Genomic DNA, 19,866 nt, shown 5'->3' with positions numbered 1-19,866 from the left:
TAAAGCAAGATGAGCGCCGCAACCCAGAGTCGGTCATGACTGGACCTAATGGTCAGGGATCCCTTTCCCTTTCCCTTATGGGGTATCCAAGAGCCTGTACAGAGTCCTTAAGCAGGTTCCCTATTGGAAGGAGAAAAGAACAGAGGCCAACCAGAGAATATTGAGAAGCCAAGCAGCTAGTAAGCCTGATTTTTATTAAAGTGTCACAACAGGGTCCCCCACTCCCCCCACGAAGAGAGGAACCCAGAACAATGGTGTGCAAGCTCTTATATAGACTTTTGAAACTGTCCACCCTGTAGCCAGAGACCCCCCCCCCAAAAAAAAAAATCATACATACATCACAGAAGGGGGAAATCTCCAACAAAAATCCTGTTTGTCAGGATACCTGTAAACAAAATCTGCCCTTTTTCCCTTGTGGGGTAACCAACAGCCCGTATAGAGTCCTTACGTGGTTTCCCTATTGGTAGGAGAAAATAACAGAGGCCAACCAGAGAATACTGAGAAGCAAAGTGGCTAGTAAGCCTGATCTTTATTAAAGCTGTTGCAAAAGGGTTGCAACACGCAGGAGAAAGGAGGAGGACCCAGAACAAAGGTGTGCCTGCCCTTATATAGACATTTTAAATTCCCTGCCCTGGAGCTCAAGACCACCCCTCCATACATCATACATACATCACAGAAGGGGTGTAACCCAAGACCACCCCCCACAAACATCAAAACTACATCACAGGAAAGGCGGTCTACAACAGAAATTTGAATGTTGTTGTTTTTCCTGTCTGTCAGGTTATCTGATCAGTCCTTATCTGATTGCCTTTTCTGGTAGTCTGCCCATTCCTTTGAGATCGTGATTTCTAAATTCCTGTCACAAGGAAGGTTTTTTTCACCTCCTCCCTCCTTGCAGAGAAACATTTGGTCAGCTTGGGAGTCAAAATGGTTTCAGGACGGTCTTCCTTTGCTGATCTATGTACGTGCTTGGTTGGTACATTTATGAACATTGATTATATATATAAGACCTTAAATTTTATTATTACACCTGATAATGGCCAGTGATTGCTCTACCTGGGCAGCCTGCCCATTCTTTTGTGATAGTAAATGCTTTAATTCCTGAATCCAGGTCACAGGCACACCCTATTCATACACATATACACCCTTAAGACAGGATTTGCAAGCAAAATACAACAGAGAGGCTTTCCCATTTCCTTCCTCCTTGCAGAGAAATATTTGAGGTCAATTTGGGAGAGTCAAAATGGCTTCAGGATTTATGAACATATGATTTATATATATATGAGACCTTAGAATTCCTATAACACCATGTATAGTACTGTTTCCTCTGACTATCCAATATAGAAAACTGTAGAAACTTAAAATAATGCCAAAGATTTCCTTGGTTGCAGTGGCTAATGATTCCACTCTAGAAGAGGGGAATCCAGACCTCCCCCTGCCTCCATAATCAATGGACCAGACAGATATCTGTTGAGTTTCTTGAAGCCAGGTATTCACAAAGCCCGGAGGGCAAAGATTGTTGGGGAAACGCCCGGGAAGGCCTGCATATCCAAATTCATTTAATTTGCTCATTTCATTATCTACTTGAAATATGTACTGTTATGAACCTGCAAGTTTTTACAATAATCCTGCCAATGTTTTTGTCGGTTTGCAATTTATCTGTAAATATTCAATAAAGCATTTCTATTCTTTTATCAAAAGTTTGTTATCTTGATTTCTTGTTCTTCTGGTAAGTTCCACCATTTCTGCATATTCCATAAGTTTTTATATCTATTCTTCCTTTGCTGGGGCTTCTTCTGCTTCTTTCCACTTTGGGGCAAGTAGCATTCTTGCTGCTGTAGTTATACATAAATAAATTTCTATTCAATTTAGGTAGTTCTGTCCCTATGGTTCCCAAAAGAAAAGCTTCTGGTTTGTTTCTTTTTACAAAAGTTATTTTGAACATCCTTTTCAATTCATTGTATATCATTTCCCAGTAAGAGAGACTCCTGCCCCAAAGCATGTCTGCCAGGCATACGGCAGGTTGGTGCAAGTTTGGGCAAAATAGCCCCATGGGCCAAAAGGACAGGCTTAGTGGTCCTGATTAGACCCACAGGCCAGAGGCTCCCTACCCTTTCTCTAAACAAATAGCTCAGGACTCCCAGCACCTTATTACAGTCATACCTTGGGTTACAGACGCTTCAGGTTGCACCTTTTTGGGTTATGGATGCACCGAAACCAGGAAGTACCAGAATGAGTTACTTCCGGGTTTCGGCACTCGCACATACACAGATGCGCTAAATGGCGCTTTACGCATGCACAGAAGCACCAAATCGCAACCCGCGTGTGCACAGATGCAGCGTTGTGTTTTGCGAACGTGCCTCCCGCACGGATCACATTCGCAACCCGATTGTCCACTGTATTCTCCTGCATTTGTAGACCAGACCGAGAGACAGCACTCTAACCACTGTGCCACCTTGTGCTCTTCCCCCACGCACCTGCCTTTGCAGAAATCCAGCTCTGCAAGCCTATGACCACATATCCCGAGTCCTGCAGCCTCCGTCCCTCCAAGCTTGAAAATGGAAGAACTTCTTCCACCCTCCGAAAGCCTTCCTTTCCCCCCGAGCAAAATCCTTTATTTGCTCCCACCCCCGACAATTTCCGTGCAGGAGAAGCCTGCTTTGTAGCTTGACCCTGAAAGTCACAAGCAATTTCGAAACACAGCCAAGAAGCAATTTGGAGTTTCACCTCTTTTTTTACCCCCTCAGCAGAGGTGCCTGTGCATGTAGGCGTTGGGGGAGGAGGGAGGGGGGAGCCTCCAGTTTGGATGAGACTCAAAAAAGGAAAAGCTTCCGCCAGATCCTGCTCAAGGGCACCGGACTGAGCGCTTCCAAGAGGCAGGCTTAGCAAAACTAAAACACAATAGAACGCTCCAATTTTCTCCTTGGGGCCCTTCATTGGATTCATCAAATCTTGGAATCAGAACTGCAGTGTTGGAAGGAACCTTGAGGGTCCATTGTCTAGGAAACTCGCAGGCAGAATTCAAGAGCACTCTCTGCTTCTTTCCAGCAACTGGAATGCATGAACCTAGCTGCCTCTGAACATGGAGGCAGATATGGTGATTGTAGCTAGGAGCCATTGATTGCTTTATCCTCTACAGTGTTTCTCTCTATGATCTAGCGAGAACACAAATAAATTAGAAGAGCTCTGCTGGATCAGCCCAAAGACCCATCTAGTCCAGAATTCTGTTTTTCCCAGTGGCCAAATAAATGCCTATGAGAAGCCTGCCAGCAGGATCCAAGCACAAGAGCACGTCCCTATAGCCTTTAGCAAAGGTGTCATGGGCTTTGAAGACGCTCGAACTCAGGATGAAAGGGAGAAATGTGCTGAGAGGAAGGCATGCTTGGCAAGCCCTCACCGTCATCAACTCCCGCCCGGAAATCTATGTCCCCACTGTGGAAGGACGTGTGGATCCAGAACTGGCCTCCACAGTCACTTACGGACTCACTGTTTAGACCGTGTTCATGGAAGACAATCTTATTCGGCTATGAGGGATCGTCAAAGAAGCAGCAGCATGAAGAAGTCCTTTCTTTTTGGCCGTGGCCTCGACCTGGTGGAATGCTCTACCACAAGAGACCAGGGTCCTGCAGGATCTGATATCTTTCCGCAGGGCCTGCAAGACGGAGCTGTTACGCCAGGCCTTTGGTCAGGGCTCAGCCTGACTTCCCCTCTCTCCTTATAAGAACTTGTATGAAAGTGGCCCTCCAACTTTTCTCACAGGCTCATATAAGACCAGTACAAACAGTTAGGCTGGTAAGCATTTAAGGTCCCCAGCCCTAATCGGTGGGCTGCCATCTGATTGGATTTCACTTTGATTCTGATCTGATTTTAGGATGTATTTTACTTGATTGCCTGGTTTTATGTTAATATGTTATATATTTGATGTTAGCCGTTCTGAGCCTGGTTTTGGCCAGGGAGGGCGGGGTATAAATAAAATTATTATTAGTAGTATTATTATGAGTAGCCTGGGCAAACTCCCCCCCCACCCGAAAATCAGCACCGTGACTGTTCACAACCCCTCCTGGCCTTGCAGGCGCCTGAGTCCTTGGAGACTTTAAATAAACCCACCCACTCACCCACCCCTCCTCCTCCTCCTCTTCGCTGGCAAAATTGACTAAGCCATCATCCCTGCAGCCTTGTTGCAATTTCCCAGACTGATTGGAATAATTGCTTCATTAGTTGTTTTTAAGGCTCTGCAGAGCCAGGGAAAAGCATCTTACACGTGCGCACACACACTAAGAGAAATTATTTGTGCAGACCTGGAAGGCAACTGGGTCTGAGGAGGGGGTGGCACACCAGCTGTAGAAAATCCAGAAGATTGAGCTTTCACTGCTCCCCCCCATCTCTACAACTTAACCTCCCAGAGAAAAGAAAGCCACACAGAGAGAAAAATTTCACCCCTTTCCCTGCTTCTCTGTCCCCTCCACCTCTTTCCCCATTTTCTCAGTTGTCCTTTATCCTATATACCCTATCTCCATCCATTATTACTAATAACTATCGTTATTATCCATGCTGCCTGAAAGATCGTATATCCCTCTGCAAATCTGTCTGAGTGCTAAGATCCTCAGGTGAGCACCTTGTTTTGGTCCTCTCAGCATGAGAGGCACCGTTGGTGAGAGAGAGAGAGAGGAAAGGGGAAGAGGAAAGAGAGCCTCTTCTGTGGCTGCAACCATATCATGGGATTCCCTCCTGAGAGAGGTTACATTGAATCACTCTTTGCTATCTTTCCATTTACAGTGGCACCTCGGGTTACAGACGCTTCAGGTTACAGACTCTGCTAACCCAGAAATAGTACCTCCAGTTAAGAACTTTGCTTCAAGATGAGAACAGAAATCGTGCTCCGGTGGCACGGTGGCAACAGGAGGCCCCATTAGCTAAAGTGGTGCCTCAGGTTAAGAACAGTTCAGGTTAAGAACGGACCTCCAGAACAAATGAAGTTCTTAACCCGAGGTACCACTGTACAGGCAGAGACTTTCCCATCCAGAAAGGCCTTTAATTATGCTGGTTCTAAATGTGCTCCAAAATATTTTAATTGATTGATTCTAACCAGTTAATTTTTATTCTTCTTCTGTATTTTACAATTGTGCATTTGCTAATGTCAACGTGCTTCTGGCTAGTTCTGAGCTCTCCAGCCCTGCTCCAGAGACACTTGCTTCAGATTCAGATGCTGCTGTATTGCAGGGAGCTAGACTAGATGACTCTTGGGGTCCCTTTCCAACTCTACAATGCTACGATTCGAATGCAATCAGTCAATAGAACTGCGGGTGTCTAACAAAATGTGTCCATGTTCTCTTCATCTATTTAGAACTTCTCATTATATAGGAATCTTTCTGGAACATTTGTGAGTGTGATAGAGCTCCACTGCTCCCTAGAGAAAGTGTATTTTTGATTAATTCTTTCAAAGCCAGCCAAGTTGTTCACAGCTGGATCAGGCCAATCTAATCCAGTGTGGTACGGAAGCTGTACTACCCAGGACAGGATGGGTTGTGCAGGGTTGTTAAGGCAGCAGAGAGCATTGTTGGCTGCCCACTCTCCACCTTAGAGCAGATTTATGCCACAAGGTGCCATAGGAAGGCACTGGACATAGTAAAAGATCCATCGCATCCTGGTCACTGTCTCTTTGAGCTCTTGCCGTCGGGACGGAGATACAGGACGATGAAGACAAGAACGAGCCATCTTAAGAACAGCTTCTTCTCCAGAGCGATCTCGGCCCTGAATGGGAAGCCCGGACTTTGAAAGTCATCTAATCTCCCTTGCTGTATTATACTGTATTGTTTAATTAGTGTTTTTATGGAGCAGTCAAGTAATTTCGTTGTCCCCGAAGGGGGCAATGACAATAAAGATATTATTCTATTCTATTATTCTATCCTGTTCTCACGGCGGCCAACCAGATGCCCCAATGGGAAACCTGCAAAGAGCACCCAAGAACAAGAACCATCTCCCCTCCTGCGTGTGCTGGGCCCGGGGGTAACCCGGGTAATGCAGTCCAGGTCCAGTCCCAAATCCAAGGGTTCCACGAGGAGACAGTCTGGCAGGGCCAAGGCAGGACACAAGGCAGAAAATCAGGCAAGGTCACGCAGGTTCTGGCAAACAGCAATGCTGCTCCTGCAACCTGGGGCGGGGTCCGACAGCCTTTTATCTTTGTTGGGGTAACGGCCGGTCCTGATCCCCCGGTGACTCACCTCCCTGTCTCGCCCGAAGGCGAGCCCTCCTCCTGCGAGTACTCAGGTCTCTCCTCTTCTCAGACCTGAGTCTCTGCAGCTCGGGAGATGTTGGTGGGTTACTAGACCCAGGGGCCGCCTCAGCCTCTCCTGACCCAACTGGTAGTGGAGCAGCTGTAAGTGATGGCCCAGCTGAAGGCAACGAGGTAATCCCCACATCTGGAGCCAGGGCAGGCTCAGGCCCCTGACTCGGCCCAGCTGGTGCTTGTTGCAGGGGAACCTGTGCAGACTGGGACTCTTCAGGATCAGGCCCCAGACTTGGTTCAGAGGACGCCTGAGGCAGAGGATCCGGTGTGGACTGAGACTCCTCTGGTTCCGAGTCCGAGCCTGAGTCCCAGGCCATCACACTGCGGTTTCCAGCAACTGATATTCAGAAGCATTATTGCTTCCAACCATGGACGCAGAGCATAGCCAGGCTAGTAGCCCTAGATAGGCTTCTGCCTATGAATTTGTCTAATCCACATTTCATAGAATCATAGTATTGTAGAGTGGGAAGGGACCCTGAGTATCATCTAGTCCACACACCCCTGAAGTGCAGGAATCTTTTGCCCAACATGAGGCTTGAACCCCTGACCCTGAGATGAAAAGTCTCATGCTCTATCAACGGAGCTACCCGCCAAGGCGGATTTATTTCTTTTTTATAGAATTTTTTTTATTAACAATTTCAACATATCAAAATATCAGAATATCTCATATTCATTATTTCCCCCCATTTCCCCCCACCTCCCTATCAACCTCCCACCCCTGAGACTTCCCTCAGCCCCTCTCTCTGATTTCTCAACTCATATTGTTCTCTGCCTACTGTAAAATTGTATAAATACTTATATTATCTATCTACTATGTTAACAATCAATAAATTTGTGTATGTTTATTCAAAACCTGCCAAGGAGTCCAATTCATTTTGTTGTTGCCAAGGCGGATTTCAAGTCATCCGAAACAGTGGCCATCATTGCCACTGTTCCATAGATTAAAGTTTTGTGGGTGTTTTACATATAAAATAAAAAAATTCCTTCCAGTGGCACCTTAAAGACCAACTAAGTTCGTTCTTGATATGAGCTTTCGTGTGCATGCACACTTCTTCAGATACACTGAAAGCTCATACGCATGCACACGAAAGCTCATACCAAGAACTAACTTAGTTGGTCTTTAAGGTGCCACTGGAAGGAATTTTTTTATTTTGACTATGGCAGACCAACACGGCTACCTATCTGTTACATATAAAAGTATTTTTAATTGAGTTTCTTAGCAGAAAAGTTAGGATTGTTTTTCTTATGTGTAATTGTTCCTTCTCCCCCCATGGCTGATGCATTTATTGCAAAATTGCTTTTGAAATACTTTATGAGAAGAGATTTCTAAATGGCTTTAAATAAACAACAACAACTCTTCCGTTCCAGCTGGTAATGAAGATGGATGGCTCCTTGCCAGACAGGGAGAAGCATCCGCCAGCCTTCTTCGGATGGAGACGCACATCTGATAGGGTTCATGAAATCTTTCTAGAAGCAGCGGCAGCACCATGCCCTACCTAGCTCAAGTGTTTACTACTGAAGAGGAAAATCACAAGTGCGGCATCCAAGTTCAGCAGCTGAATGCTGCTGGCCAAGTGAGACTTCTGAAAGAATCATGCTCAAGAAATTTCTTAGACATTTGCTGGAGACCCAGCTGATTCATTGCAAGGGATCATTGCGAGGTCTTTTGATGGACCTCCAGACAAACAACATCATAAGAACCTAAAAAGAGCCTTGCTCTTGCTAAGATGTGCAAGACTGAATCAGATAAGTGCTGGAGATGCAAAGAGCTTGAGGAAACGTTCTTTCATATGTGGTGGACCTGTAAAAGGGTGGAAGAGTATTGGGGACTGCCGCCTGAAGCCTTCGGAGCACAGCTTGAGTTCCCACTGCGCTCCAAAGGCTTCAGGTTCCTTTTGCTGAAGCCGGGAGAGCAAGACTCTCCTGGCTTCAGCAGACAGGGAGAGCTGCGCAGCGCCCCTTCAGCCAAGTGGGAGGAGAAATGGAAGGGGCTCCGTTTCTCCTGCCGCTTCGCTGAAGGGGCGCTGAGCAGAGGGGGATAATTTTTTTTTCTTGTTCTCCCTCTCTAAAACAAGGTGCGTCCTATGGTCGGGTGCGTCCTATAGAGTGGTAACCTGACAGAATATGTACAACTTGCAGATTTAACATATAGAATAAGAGAGCAAGAAGAACATATGTTTAAAAGATGATTGGAAAACATTTACTGAATATATGAGAAATAATTGTGTACGGCTGAAAAAGCTGGCAGCATTAAGATAAATAAATTTTGATGGATGCAATAATGGAATACTGATTGGTACAGTTTTTGTAAAATATGCAGGGATTCATATGTAAAATGAACCACGGAAAGAGAAGAAGAGGAGTCACTGATACCTTAAGTATGTAAAGTGTTTATCTGAAATTGTAGAACGGAAAATTGAATAAAGATCATATTTAAAAGAGAGAAGAGAAGGAAAGGGTGAAGAAGAAGAAGAAAACCCCAAAGCGAGGAAGGCTGGCATAAGAACATAAGAGCCTGCTGGATCCGGCCAATGGCCCATCTAGTCCAGCATCCTGTTCTTGTAGTGGCCAAGCAGATGACCATTATGGGATATCTGCAAGCAGGGCCTGAGTTCAAGAGCACTTTTCCTTCCTGTGGTTTCCAGCAACTGGTATCCAGAAGCATAGAGGATCGCAACCCTGGCTAGTAGCCATCAACAGCCCTTTCCTCCATGAGCTCATCCAATCTTAAGGATGTAAAATGAGTATTTTAAATTGTAAAACAGAAAAATTAATTTTTAAAAAAGTGTGTGTGTGTGTGTGTGTGTGTGTGTGTGTGTGTGTGAAGAGCCCGGCTAGATCAGACCAATGGCCTCCCTGGTCCAATAACCTTTTCTCACAGTCGATGACCAGACATCTAATAGGAAACTGGCAACATTGACCAGAGCAGGATAGTAGCATGATAACTTCCTGTGCTTTCCAACAACTGGTGGCCTCACTGGGGCAGGGGAAATTATTTCAAAGCTTGAGGTTCCAACCCTACTTAGAGTAGACCCACTGAAATTAACATACACAGCTAGGGATAGAGTGAATCTGTCCATTTCAGTTCCTCGTTTCCTAAACCATGAATTCAGCTCCCTGTATTTACACATCATAGAATCCTAGAATTGTACAGCTGGAAGGGACCCTGTGGATCATCAAATCCAACTCCCTGCAATGCAGTTGTCCCGTACAGGAATTGAACCTGCAACCTTGACATTATCAGCACCACGCTCTAACCAACTGAGCTATCCAGGCTATTAGCAGTTTGCGAATTTTTTGTTTCAAAATCCTCATGAAAATCCACCAGATACACATTCATAGGCAATTTTTGCCTGACACTTTTTTCTTTTCTTTTTCTTTTAGCAAACTAATTGCATTAAAAGAGCACATATTTGCATGTTCATTTCACTAATATATGCATTTAAACAGACACTTTGCCCCCAAAGATATTCAGTTTTGTAGACATTGCTTCGTTGGAGAACTGCATTGCAAAATTCAGAAATGTGTGGATTTTGAAGGATGGCTATTCTGAATCTCCTATCATTTTGGAAAGTGTGGACTGGATGTCGTTTGCCTTTAAATGCACACCAAATCAAATTTGCCCCCATCCCTTGACATAACTATGGTCCATGGATTTTAGTGGGTCTACTCTGAGCAAGGCCAACACAGCATACAAGCCTGAAGATGCCAATGTCAAATGGGTTTCTCTCTCTCTCTCTCTCTCTCTCTCTCCCCCTGATGCCCAGCTCATTCCTTGAGCTCAATGAGAAGTGAGTTATGTATTTATTTCAACTCTGAATTGCTTCCTATAGAGCATCTCAAAGCAATTTCACAATACAATAAAAACACACAGGTAGGGGTGTGGGTGTATATATAACAATTATATAGATAAAAACAATTTCCACCAGTTCCGCTGAAAATATGACCAATTCTAACACATTATCTGAATCATTGCCTGCATTGGCAGTGCACACAGCCATGTAAAAACACCTATGCATTAATATTTATAAAATTATGCTGCAGAAATATGGTGTTGCATGGAGCTTGACTCTTTTTATAGGCTTTTTTCCTTTTTGCTTGTAATTTTGTTAGTAGGGCTTTCCAGAAGCAAAAAGGCACAGTAGCTCAGACAGAAGAAAGAAACGGTCCAATGCGGGCAAACATCAATTGCGTCAGAACCACCAAATTCCATGTATACAGTAAATCCTTTTTCAAAAAAAATGGATTTCTCTTCCGTCATAGGGACAACCCTGCTGGGTCATTTAGTCCAGTGGCCAAACAGAAAAGTCGTTCCCCCTCAGAAGCCCACATGCAGGGTATGAAGACAATAGACCTCCCTCTCTGATACTCATAAGATTGTAAGAAGAGGGCTGCAGCTGGTCAAAGACCCATCTAGTCCAGTATCCTATTTTAACAGTGACCAGCCACAAGCCCCTCAATGGGAAGCCTGAAAGCAGGACCTCAGTGCAGCAGCAGCAGCAGCAGCAGCAGCAGCAGCAGCAGCTCTCAACTTCTGATTCCTCCCAGGACCAGACCACCCCAGACTGCCGAGGTAGAACATAGAATCAAAGAATTGTAGCATTGGAAGGGACCCATATGACCATCTAGTAAGGTAAAGGTAAAGGACCACTGGACGGTTAAGTCCAGTCAATGGGGTTGCGGCAGTGGCGTAGCGTGGGGGGTGCCAGGGGTGCCGGCCGCACCGGGCGCAACATCTGGGGGGGGCGCGAGTCCAGAGGGCCCAGCCCCGTCGTGCCCTTGGCCCGCCCCGATTGTCAGAGCGGCCGGCCAGCCTCCGCCTGCTCCTACCTTGCCCACCCGAGGACTGCGGCAGCGCCCACCCCCGTGGCCACCTACCCCCGCCTCGCCCATTGGCTTGCCTCCCTCGGCCCCGCCTCTCTCCGATGGCCGCAGGGGTGTCCTGCTCGGCGACGGCGCCTTTTTTCAAGAGGTAGGGAGGCTGGACGGGGAGGTGGGGTCGGAAGCAGGCAGAGAAGGAGGGGAGCTCGTAGTGAAAAGGGCTGCACCGGCCGGCAAAGGGCCGGGGAAAGTTTGGAGAGGAGAAACGCACCGTCATGATTTCCCGGTGGAAGCGGCAGGATTAGGGATGGCGAAGCGTAATTACACACGAATTTCGCTGGGTGAGAGCTTTGGGGATCGATTGGCGGAAATGGGAATCAATTGGAATATGAGAAAGAGAGAGGGGGGGACCATCATTCACAGGCATAGATTTGTAGGGTTAGGGGGCGCAAATTACTTGCCTTGCCCCCGGTTAGGGGGCGCAAATTACTTGCCTTGCCCCGGGTGCTGACAACCCACGCTACGCCGCTGGGTTGCGGTGCTTATCTCTCTTTCAGGCTAAGGGAGCCAGAGTTTGTCCACAGACAGCTTTCCGGGGCATGTGGCTAGCATGACTCAACCTCTTCTAGCGCAACAGGACACCGTGACAGAAACCAGAGCACATGGATACACTGTTTACCTTCCTGCCACAGCGGTGCCTATTTATCTACTTGCACTGGTGTGCTTTTGAACTGCTAGGTTGGCAGGAGCTGGGACAGGGCAAAGGGAGTTCACCCCATCATGGGGATTCGAACAGCTGACCTTCTGATCGGCAAGCCCAAGGCTCGGTGGTTTAGACCACAGTGCCACCTGCGTCCCTACCATCTAGTCCAAACCCCTGCAATGCAGGGAATATACAGCTGTCCCATATGGGGATCGAACTTACCTTGGCGTTAAGTAGACTGCTGAAAAATTAAGTCTTTTTTTTAATGTCTTGGAAGCAAACCAGGGACCTTCTGCATGCAAAGCAGCTGTTCTCCAGCTGAGCCATGCCCCTTCCCCAGTCTCAGCCATGGTTTTCCCAGTAGTGATGTATGGGAGTAAAGAAGGCTGATCGCCGAAAAATTGATGCTTTTGAATTATGGTGCTGGAGGAGACTCTTGAGAGTCCCATGGACTGCAAGAAGATCAAACCTCTCCATTCTGAAGGAAATCAGCTCTGAGTGCTCACTGGAAGGACAGATCCTGAAGCTGAGGCTCTAATACTTCGGCCACCTCATGAGAAGAGAAGACTCCCTGGAAAAGACCCTGGTGTTGGGAAAGATGGAGGGCACAAGGAGAAGGGGATGACAGAGGACGAGATGGTTGGACAGTGTTCTCGAAGCTGCCAGCATGAGTTTGACCAAACTGCAGGAGGCAGTGGAAGACAGGAGTGCCTGGCGTGCTCTGGTCCATGGGGTCACAAAGAGTTGGACACGACTAAACAACTAATCAACAAACAACAATACCTGAGCTCTGGAAGGGATCAGGGGGAAAACCCAAAGAGAAAGAGAAGGTTTTGAGGCTGCTATGGCTCCTGAGGAAGAATCAGGAAAGCAAATGGATGGATTTCCCCCTTCTCTCTCTCGTATACCAAAAACAGTCAAGGAGGTTAGGCAGGTGTGTGTTTTAGGGGAAGGAGAGAAAAAGAGGTTGGAAATGAGAATGTCGTCTGATCTAAAGCGGAGGATTCTGGCTTCGTGCTTCTTGCTAGGGGCATCAGCCAAGCAAGAACAGGGGAAAAGCATTAAAACATTAGCTCGCCTCGCTGAGCAAAAGCCTGCGCCATGCCAGGGAGGGGAAAAAAAGCAGGCATTAGGCTGGAAAAGGAGTAAAAAAAACCCAGAATCATTTCTGTTAGCGATTCTAAGAGAAGACCTGCCAAGGAAAATAAGAACTTATTTATGTATGCTACAACAGCGGCAAGAGTCTATATAGCACAAGGATGGAAGAATGAGGAAATCCCAACGAAAGAACAGTGGCAAGAAAAATTGATGAGTTATGCAGAACTAGCTAAATTGACATACAAACTGTGGGACAAGGACAACTGTGACTTTAAGGAAGAATAGGAGCTTTTTACAAATGATCTAAAAAGACAACAAAATGAACTAGACTCCTTGGTGAGGTTTGGATAAACATACACAAATTTATTGGTTTGATAACATGATAGAGAACGTAAGGATATGTACAATTTTATAACACGCAGAGAATAATATGTGCTGAGAAATCAGAGAGAGGAGCTTAAGGAAGTCTCGGGGGGGAGGGTTTGAAGGGGGGAAGGGGAAAAAATAATGAATGTGATATGTTTTGATAGTTAGTATGTTGAAATTGTTAATAAAAATATTTTTTAAGAAAAGGAAAAGGAGTGGGGAAGAGGAGGAGGATGGCTTCCCTGAGCAAAACACGCCTGATTGGAAAATTCAATTTTGTGGCTGAGGTCTTGGTGACCCCAGGCCTTCCTACTGGCAGTGGCGTAGTGTGGGGGGTGCAGGGGGGGCCGGCCGCACCAGGCGCAACATCTTGGGGGTGTGTGTGCTTGCACTCGCAGCTCTCTGCCCCTACTAAAATTCACGGGTTAGGGGGCGCAAATTACTTGCCTTGCCCCGGGTGCTGACAACCCACGCTACGCCACTGCCTACTGGGTCAAGGTACCAGTAAGCACCAAAAATCACACCACTGAAAGAGACCTTGGGGGACATTCAAGTCCATCTTCCCCCATCCTTATACCAAGTCAGAAAGTGGTTACACAATCATAGAATTGCAGAGTTTGAAGGGAACCCCCCCCCCCAAGGATCATTCAGTCCAACCCTCTGCAATGCAGGAATCTCAGCATCTCATATTGTTTACGTCATGCATAGGCAAACTCGGCCCTCCAGATGTTTTGGGACTACAATTCCCATCATCCCTGACCACCGGTCCTGTTAGCTAGGATCATGGGAGTTGTAGTCCCAAAACATCTGGAGGGCCAAGTTTGCCTATGCCTGGTTTACGTATTGTCTACATTCTCGGCAGCAGCTTTCCAGGATTCCAGACTGGATATATTCCCAGACTTATCTGAAGATGCCAGGGAAATGATATATAATGAAATGAAAAGGATGTTTAAAATAAACTTTGTTTAAAAGCAAACAAAAAAACCCAGAAGCTTCTCTTTTGGGAATTATAGGGACAGAACTACCTAAACTGTATAGAAACTTATTCATGTATGCAACCACAGCGGCAAGAATGTTACTCACCCAAATAAGGAAAGAAGCAGAAGTTCCAGAAAAGGAAGAATGCATACAAAAACTTACAGAATATGCAGAAATGGCAAAACTTACTGGGAGAATAAGAAATCAAGATAACAATTTTTAAATAAAAGAACAGAAATGGCTTATTGAATATTTACAGATAAATTGCAAACAGATAAAAACATTGGCAGGATTTTCGTAATAACCTGCAGCTTCGAAAGAAGATGAATAAATATGCGAGTTAATTTGGATATGCCGAAGATATTAAAAAGAAATTTAAGGAACCGCAGAAAGAGGGGGAAGGAAGTAAAGTTTGGAAAAGTTAAAATGATTGTAAAATTAGTGAAATGCATAAACTCAAAAAGAAGAAAGAAAGAAAGAAAGAAAGAAAGAAAGAAAGAAAGATGCATGGGGTTAATCTTTTGCAGCTGTCCCTCGATGGCTGAGTTGGTTAGAGCATGGTGCCGATAACACCAAGATTGCTGGTTTGGTCCCCGTATGAGGCAAGTGCATATTCCTGCATAACATGGGGTTGGACTAGGAACCTCAGGGTCCCTTCCAACTTTACAATTCTATGATTACACCGAATCATCAAAGGATTCGCCCCCCCAGGGTTTATGCCCCTTGGGAGAGAAGAGCCTTTATTCCACCACCGCCTTCACACAACCCTCCACCATTGCCCTCTAAAATAAGATCAAAATGTTTGTGACAGACCTACTTCCACAGTACATAGTTGGGAGGAAGTGAGTTAACGAACTCCCAGGCTAACTGGCAGCTGGCTTAACTGAGGAATCGGTTCTGTACATGGAAGGCATCAAATTTCGGAGGAGTGAACATCTTATCTTTGCTCTAAGTGGATCGTCTGGGAATAAAGCGTTCACCTGCTGATGATCTTGCTCCTTAGCTGTCATTGAATGCTGCCAGGTCTGATACAGAGGAAAGTCTGTCTCCCTAAGCATCCTGGGCAGGTTGTTGACAATTGGGGAGGCGGAAGTGGGGGGGGGGAGAGGGAGGCAGAAAACACAACACATTAAAGATCGCGGCTCTCTTCAAAGAATGACGTGTGGCAGAAGAGGCAGGGAAAGGACAGAGGAGAAGCAGCCTTCAAGCTACCTGTTATGCAGGGTACACAAATGGAGAAAGGCAGGTAACAGATGCAGGTCCCAGCTTGGCCCTGGAGGGGTGTGTGTGTGTGTGTGTGTGTGTGTGTGTGTGTGAGAGAGAGAGAGAGAGAGAGAGAGAGAGACACCAATACCATAGATCAGAGGAGTCAGTAACCTTTTTCAGCAGGGGGCCGGTCCACCGTCCCTCAGACCATGTGGTAAAGGGTAAAGGTAAAGGGACCCCTGACCGTTAGGTCCAGTCGTGGCCAACTCTGGGGTTGCGGCTCTCATCTCGCTTTATTGGCCGAGGGAGCCGGCATACAGCTTCCAGGTCATGTAGCCAGCATGACTAAGCCACTTCTGGTGAACCAGAGCAGCGCATGGAAACGCCGTTTACCTTCCCGCCAGAGCGGTACCTATTTATCTACTTCCACTTTGACATGCTTTCGAACTGCTAGGTTGGCAGGAGCAGGGACTGAGCAACGGGAGCTCACCCCGTCGTGGGGATTCGAACCGCCAACCTTCTGATCGGCAAGTCCTAGGCTCTGTGGTTTAACCCACATCGCCACCCTCATCCCATATTTTGAAAAAAATAATGAACGAATTCCTATGCTCCACAAATAACCCACAGATGCATTTTAAATAAAAGGACACATTCTACTCATGTAAAAACACACTGATTCCCGGACTGTCCGCGAGCCAGACTGAGAAGGCAATTGGGCCGCATCCCGCCCCCAGGCCTTAGGTTGCCTACCCCTGCCATAGACACAGGACATAATACAGATTTGAATCTCTGGGGGAAACTTTGGAAGAGCAATTTGAAGTTCACAGCACGTTATTCCTTGAAGAAGAACTACCTGGAAATGATTTATAGATGATATTCAACTCTGAGTAGACTTGCTAAAATGTATAAGTCCGAATCAGATAATTGCTGGGGATGTAAAGAGGTGGAGGGAACGTTCTTTTGTATGTGGCAGACTTGTAAAAGAGTATTGGGAAATGATATATAATGAACTGAAAAAAATGTTGAAAAGCACATTCGAAACACACACACACACACACACACACACACCCAGAGTCCTTTCTGTTGGGAAATTCCCAGGTGTCAAAAAAGATTATTTATGTATGCCACTACTGCAGCCTGTGTTTTGCTAGCCCCCAAATGGAAAACAAGCGAGGTCCCAACCAAAGAAGAATAGCAACTTAAGTTGACAGAATACGCACAACTTGCGGACTTATAGAAAAAGAGAACAAGAAGAACATACGTTTAAAGAAGACTGGAAAATGTTTATTGTATATATAGGTGAAAATTTTGTACATCTGAAAACGCTGGTAGCATTAAGATAAATTCAAGAGTGTAAATAAGTTTTGATGGATGTAATAATGGAATACTGAACGGTTTAGTGTATACAAAATATGCAGGGATGTATGGTATGCAAAATGAACCACAGAAAGAGAAGAAGGGATGTCATTAATTTAAGGTTGTTTAAATGGGACGCGGGTGGCGCTGTGGGCTAAAGCCTCAGCGCCTAGGGCTTGCCGATCGAAAGGTCGGCGGTTCGAATCCCCGCGGCGGGGTGCGCTCCCGCTGCTCGGTCCCAGCGCCTGCCAACCTAGCAGTTCGAAAGCACCCCCGGGGGCAAGTAGATAAATAGGTACCGCTTACCAGCGGGAAGGTAAACGGCGTTCCGTGTGCGGCTCTGGCTCGCCAGAGCAGCGTTGTCACGCTGGCCACGTGACCCGGAAGTGTCTCCGGACAGCGCTGGCCCCCGGCCTCTAGATGTGAGATGGGCGCACAAACCCCAGAGTCTGTCAAGACTGGCCCGTTTGGGCAGGGGTACCTTTACCTTTACCTTTAAATGAGTATTTTGAAATGTAAATTAGAACAATTTAATAATAATTAAGAGAGAGAGAGAGAGAGAACGAATTTGTAGGGTCAGATGGAGACCTTGATAAATGACCTAAGTCAGGGATGCCCTAACCTCAGCCCCAGGGGATGAATGTGGCCCCCAGACCTCTATATCTGGCCCTTGGGACTCTCTCCCAACCACACTCTCATCAGCCTCAAGTGCTTTTGCCTGGCTGGATTCATATAATCATAGAACCAAAGAGTTGGAAGGGGCCCATGGGTCATCTAGTCCAACCCTCTGCAATTCAGGAAACTCAGCTACAGCATCCCTGACAGATGGCCATCCAACCTTTACTTAAAAGCCCCCAAGAAAGGAGAGTGCACCACCTCCCGAGGGAGACCATTCCACTGTCGAACAGCTCTTACTGTCAGAAAGTTTTTCCCATATGTTTTATGTGACAACAGCCACATAAAATGCTACTAGCCCAGAGGTGGAAAGAAGACAACATCTTGACAAGAGAGGAATGGGTAAACCAAGCTGTTGGACTATGCCAAAATATCAAAACTAACCAGAAAGCTCAGGAACCAAGAGGATCAAAACTTCACTAAACAATGGGGAAATTTTATAATTTATCTAGGAGACTACTGTAAGCAGATGAAAACATTTGTAGGATTCTAATAACGCTTGTAATGTAGCAAATATTATGGACAATATGGAGAGATATAAGATATGGATTATGAAATAATATCCAGCTGAGAAGGTATACAATAATACTCACAGAGGGGAAGATGGGAAGTCCAGAGATTTGAAGATATCTCTAAATATGGATATGTAATTTGGATTGTCATAATTCTATATTTGTAAAATCAAATAAAAATTACTTTAATATATATATATATATATATATCTCAAGGGCTGTCACATGGAGGATGGAGCCAGCTTGTTTTCTCCTGCTCCAGAGGGCAGGACTCGAACCAATGGCTTCAAGTTATGGGAAAGGAGATTCCGACTAAACCTCAGGAAGAACTCTCTGACAGTAAGAGCTGTTTGACAGTGGAGCGGGCTCCTTTGGGAGGCCGTGGGCTCTCCTTTCTTGGAGGTTTTTAAGCAGAGGGCTGGATGAGATTCCTGCATTGCAGGGGGTTGGACTAGATGACCCATGGGGTCCCTTCCAACTCTACTATATTATGATTCTATGCTCTACGGACGGAGCTACTTGAGAGCCTCTGCCAGCCAGTGTAAACAGTACAGTACTGAGCCAAGTGGACCAAAGAGCAGCTTCCTATCACAGGATAGCCATTTTAAAAAGGTTTATGGTGGATGTTTTTTTTTCCAAAAGACAAAACAAAACAGGCTTCATTTTAAAGGGGGGTGGGCGGGAAACTCACTTTTTACTGAGTCTTTTCCCATGCTCTCCCGAGTCTGCCCATCTTTCCATTTCAATTCAGCTGTAAAAATTGGCTGTCAGATTCGACTTGGCGTGCCGAGCCAGAAGCTTAAGAGCAACGGAGAGTTGGAGGAAGTGAGGAGAACATTTCAAGAGCACCGCATTTTAGGCTGCTTTCCATTTCCCAGTATGGGCTTGGAGGGTTTCTTCCCACGCATAGAGACCTTCCAGGTTCACCTTTTTAAAGCTACAGTTCTCTCTTGGTCAGGGAAGCTATGGGACTTGTTTTTAAAAAGCACATTGCGCGCACACACACAAGAACACATAGAGATATTCCTTTGATTGCAGGAGGCATCTTTGGCACTCGGAAAGACTGGAAATTGCCAGAGACTTTTCAGAAAAAAGAAGGGGCTTAACTAAAAAGGAGGAGAGAGAATTTCTTTCAGAGGTGGGAAGGAGGCGAGACAATTGAATAACAGCCTCCTGATCTCTATCAGAGTCAATAACGGGCTCCAACTGACGCTGCCTGCCTTTGAACAGAAAGCTCTTAATCCCCCTCCGTCTATCCAATTATACTTGAGTGACATGTGTTTTCCAGAAAGGAAGACCAGATCAACACACACACACACACACACACACACACACACAACACACACAGCATCAGTGGCTACTGGTCATAATGGTTGTGCTTGGAGAGGGTTGTTGTGGTTGGAGGCTAACCATTGGGGCATCTGGTTAGCCACTGTGAAAACAGGATGCTGTGTGCTTGGAGGCTAACCATTGGGGCATCTGGTTAGCCACTGTGAAAACAGGATGCTAGACAGATCCCTGGCCTGATCCAAAAAGACTTTCATGTTTTTAAGTATTCATCATCATCATCAGTCACAGTATTTTTCGCTCCATAAGACGCACCTGACTATAAGATGCACCTAGTTTTTAGAGGAGGGGGAAAGCCCCGTTTTGGAGGGGATCAGCTCACAGTTGTGCAACTTCTTTTGCAAAGGGGGAAAAGCCCCTTTTTTGAGGATCAGCTCAAAGTTGTTGAGCTTACTTTGCAAAGGGAAAAAATCCTGGTTTTATGGGGTTCAACTCACAGTTCTGAACTTCTTTAGGAAAGGAAAAGGAGCCATTTCTACAGTTTCCAGACAGATAATCTAATCAGCCAGTCACATATC

At 45.9% G+C, this 19,866-nt stretch overlaps 1 protein-coding gene across 4 annotated transcripts in view; it reads right to left on the bottom strand.

The window, feature by feature from the left end:
- Window positions 1-19,866, bottom strand: part of DISP3 (dispatched RND transporter family member 3) — an 88,186-nt gene that overhangs the window by 51,184 nt on the left and 17,136 nt on the right. The window contains exon 1 of one of the 4 annotated variants that reach the window (XM_082229791.1): window positions 15,233-15,489. The exons of 2 other annotated variants lie outside the window; for them this stretch is intronic. In XM_082229791.1, the coding sequence (XP_082085917.1) occupies window positions 15,233-15,382 (150 nt within the window). In that variant the 5' untranslated portion in view covers window positions 15,383-15,489. Of the gene's footprint in view, window positions 1-15,232; window positions 15,490-19,866 lie in introns of those variants that run through there. One more of the 4 variants, XM_082229790.1, reaches the window with a different exon arrangement.

The sequence above is a fragment of the Podarcis vaucheri genome, assembly GCF_965113315.1.
Source record: "Podarcis vaucheri genome assembly, chromosome: 7".
In the NCBI taxonomy this organism is placed as follows: Eukaryota; Metazoa; Chordata; class Lepidosauria; order Squamata; family Lacertidae; genus Podarcis; species Podarcis vaucheri.
This window is presented reverse-complemented; position numbering and strand designations above follow the sequence as displayed.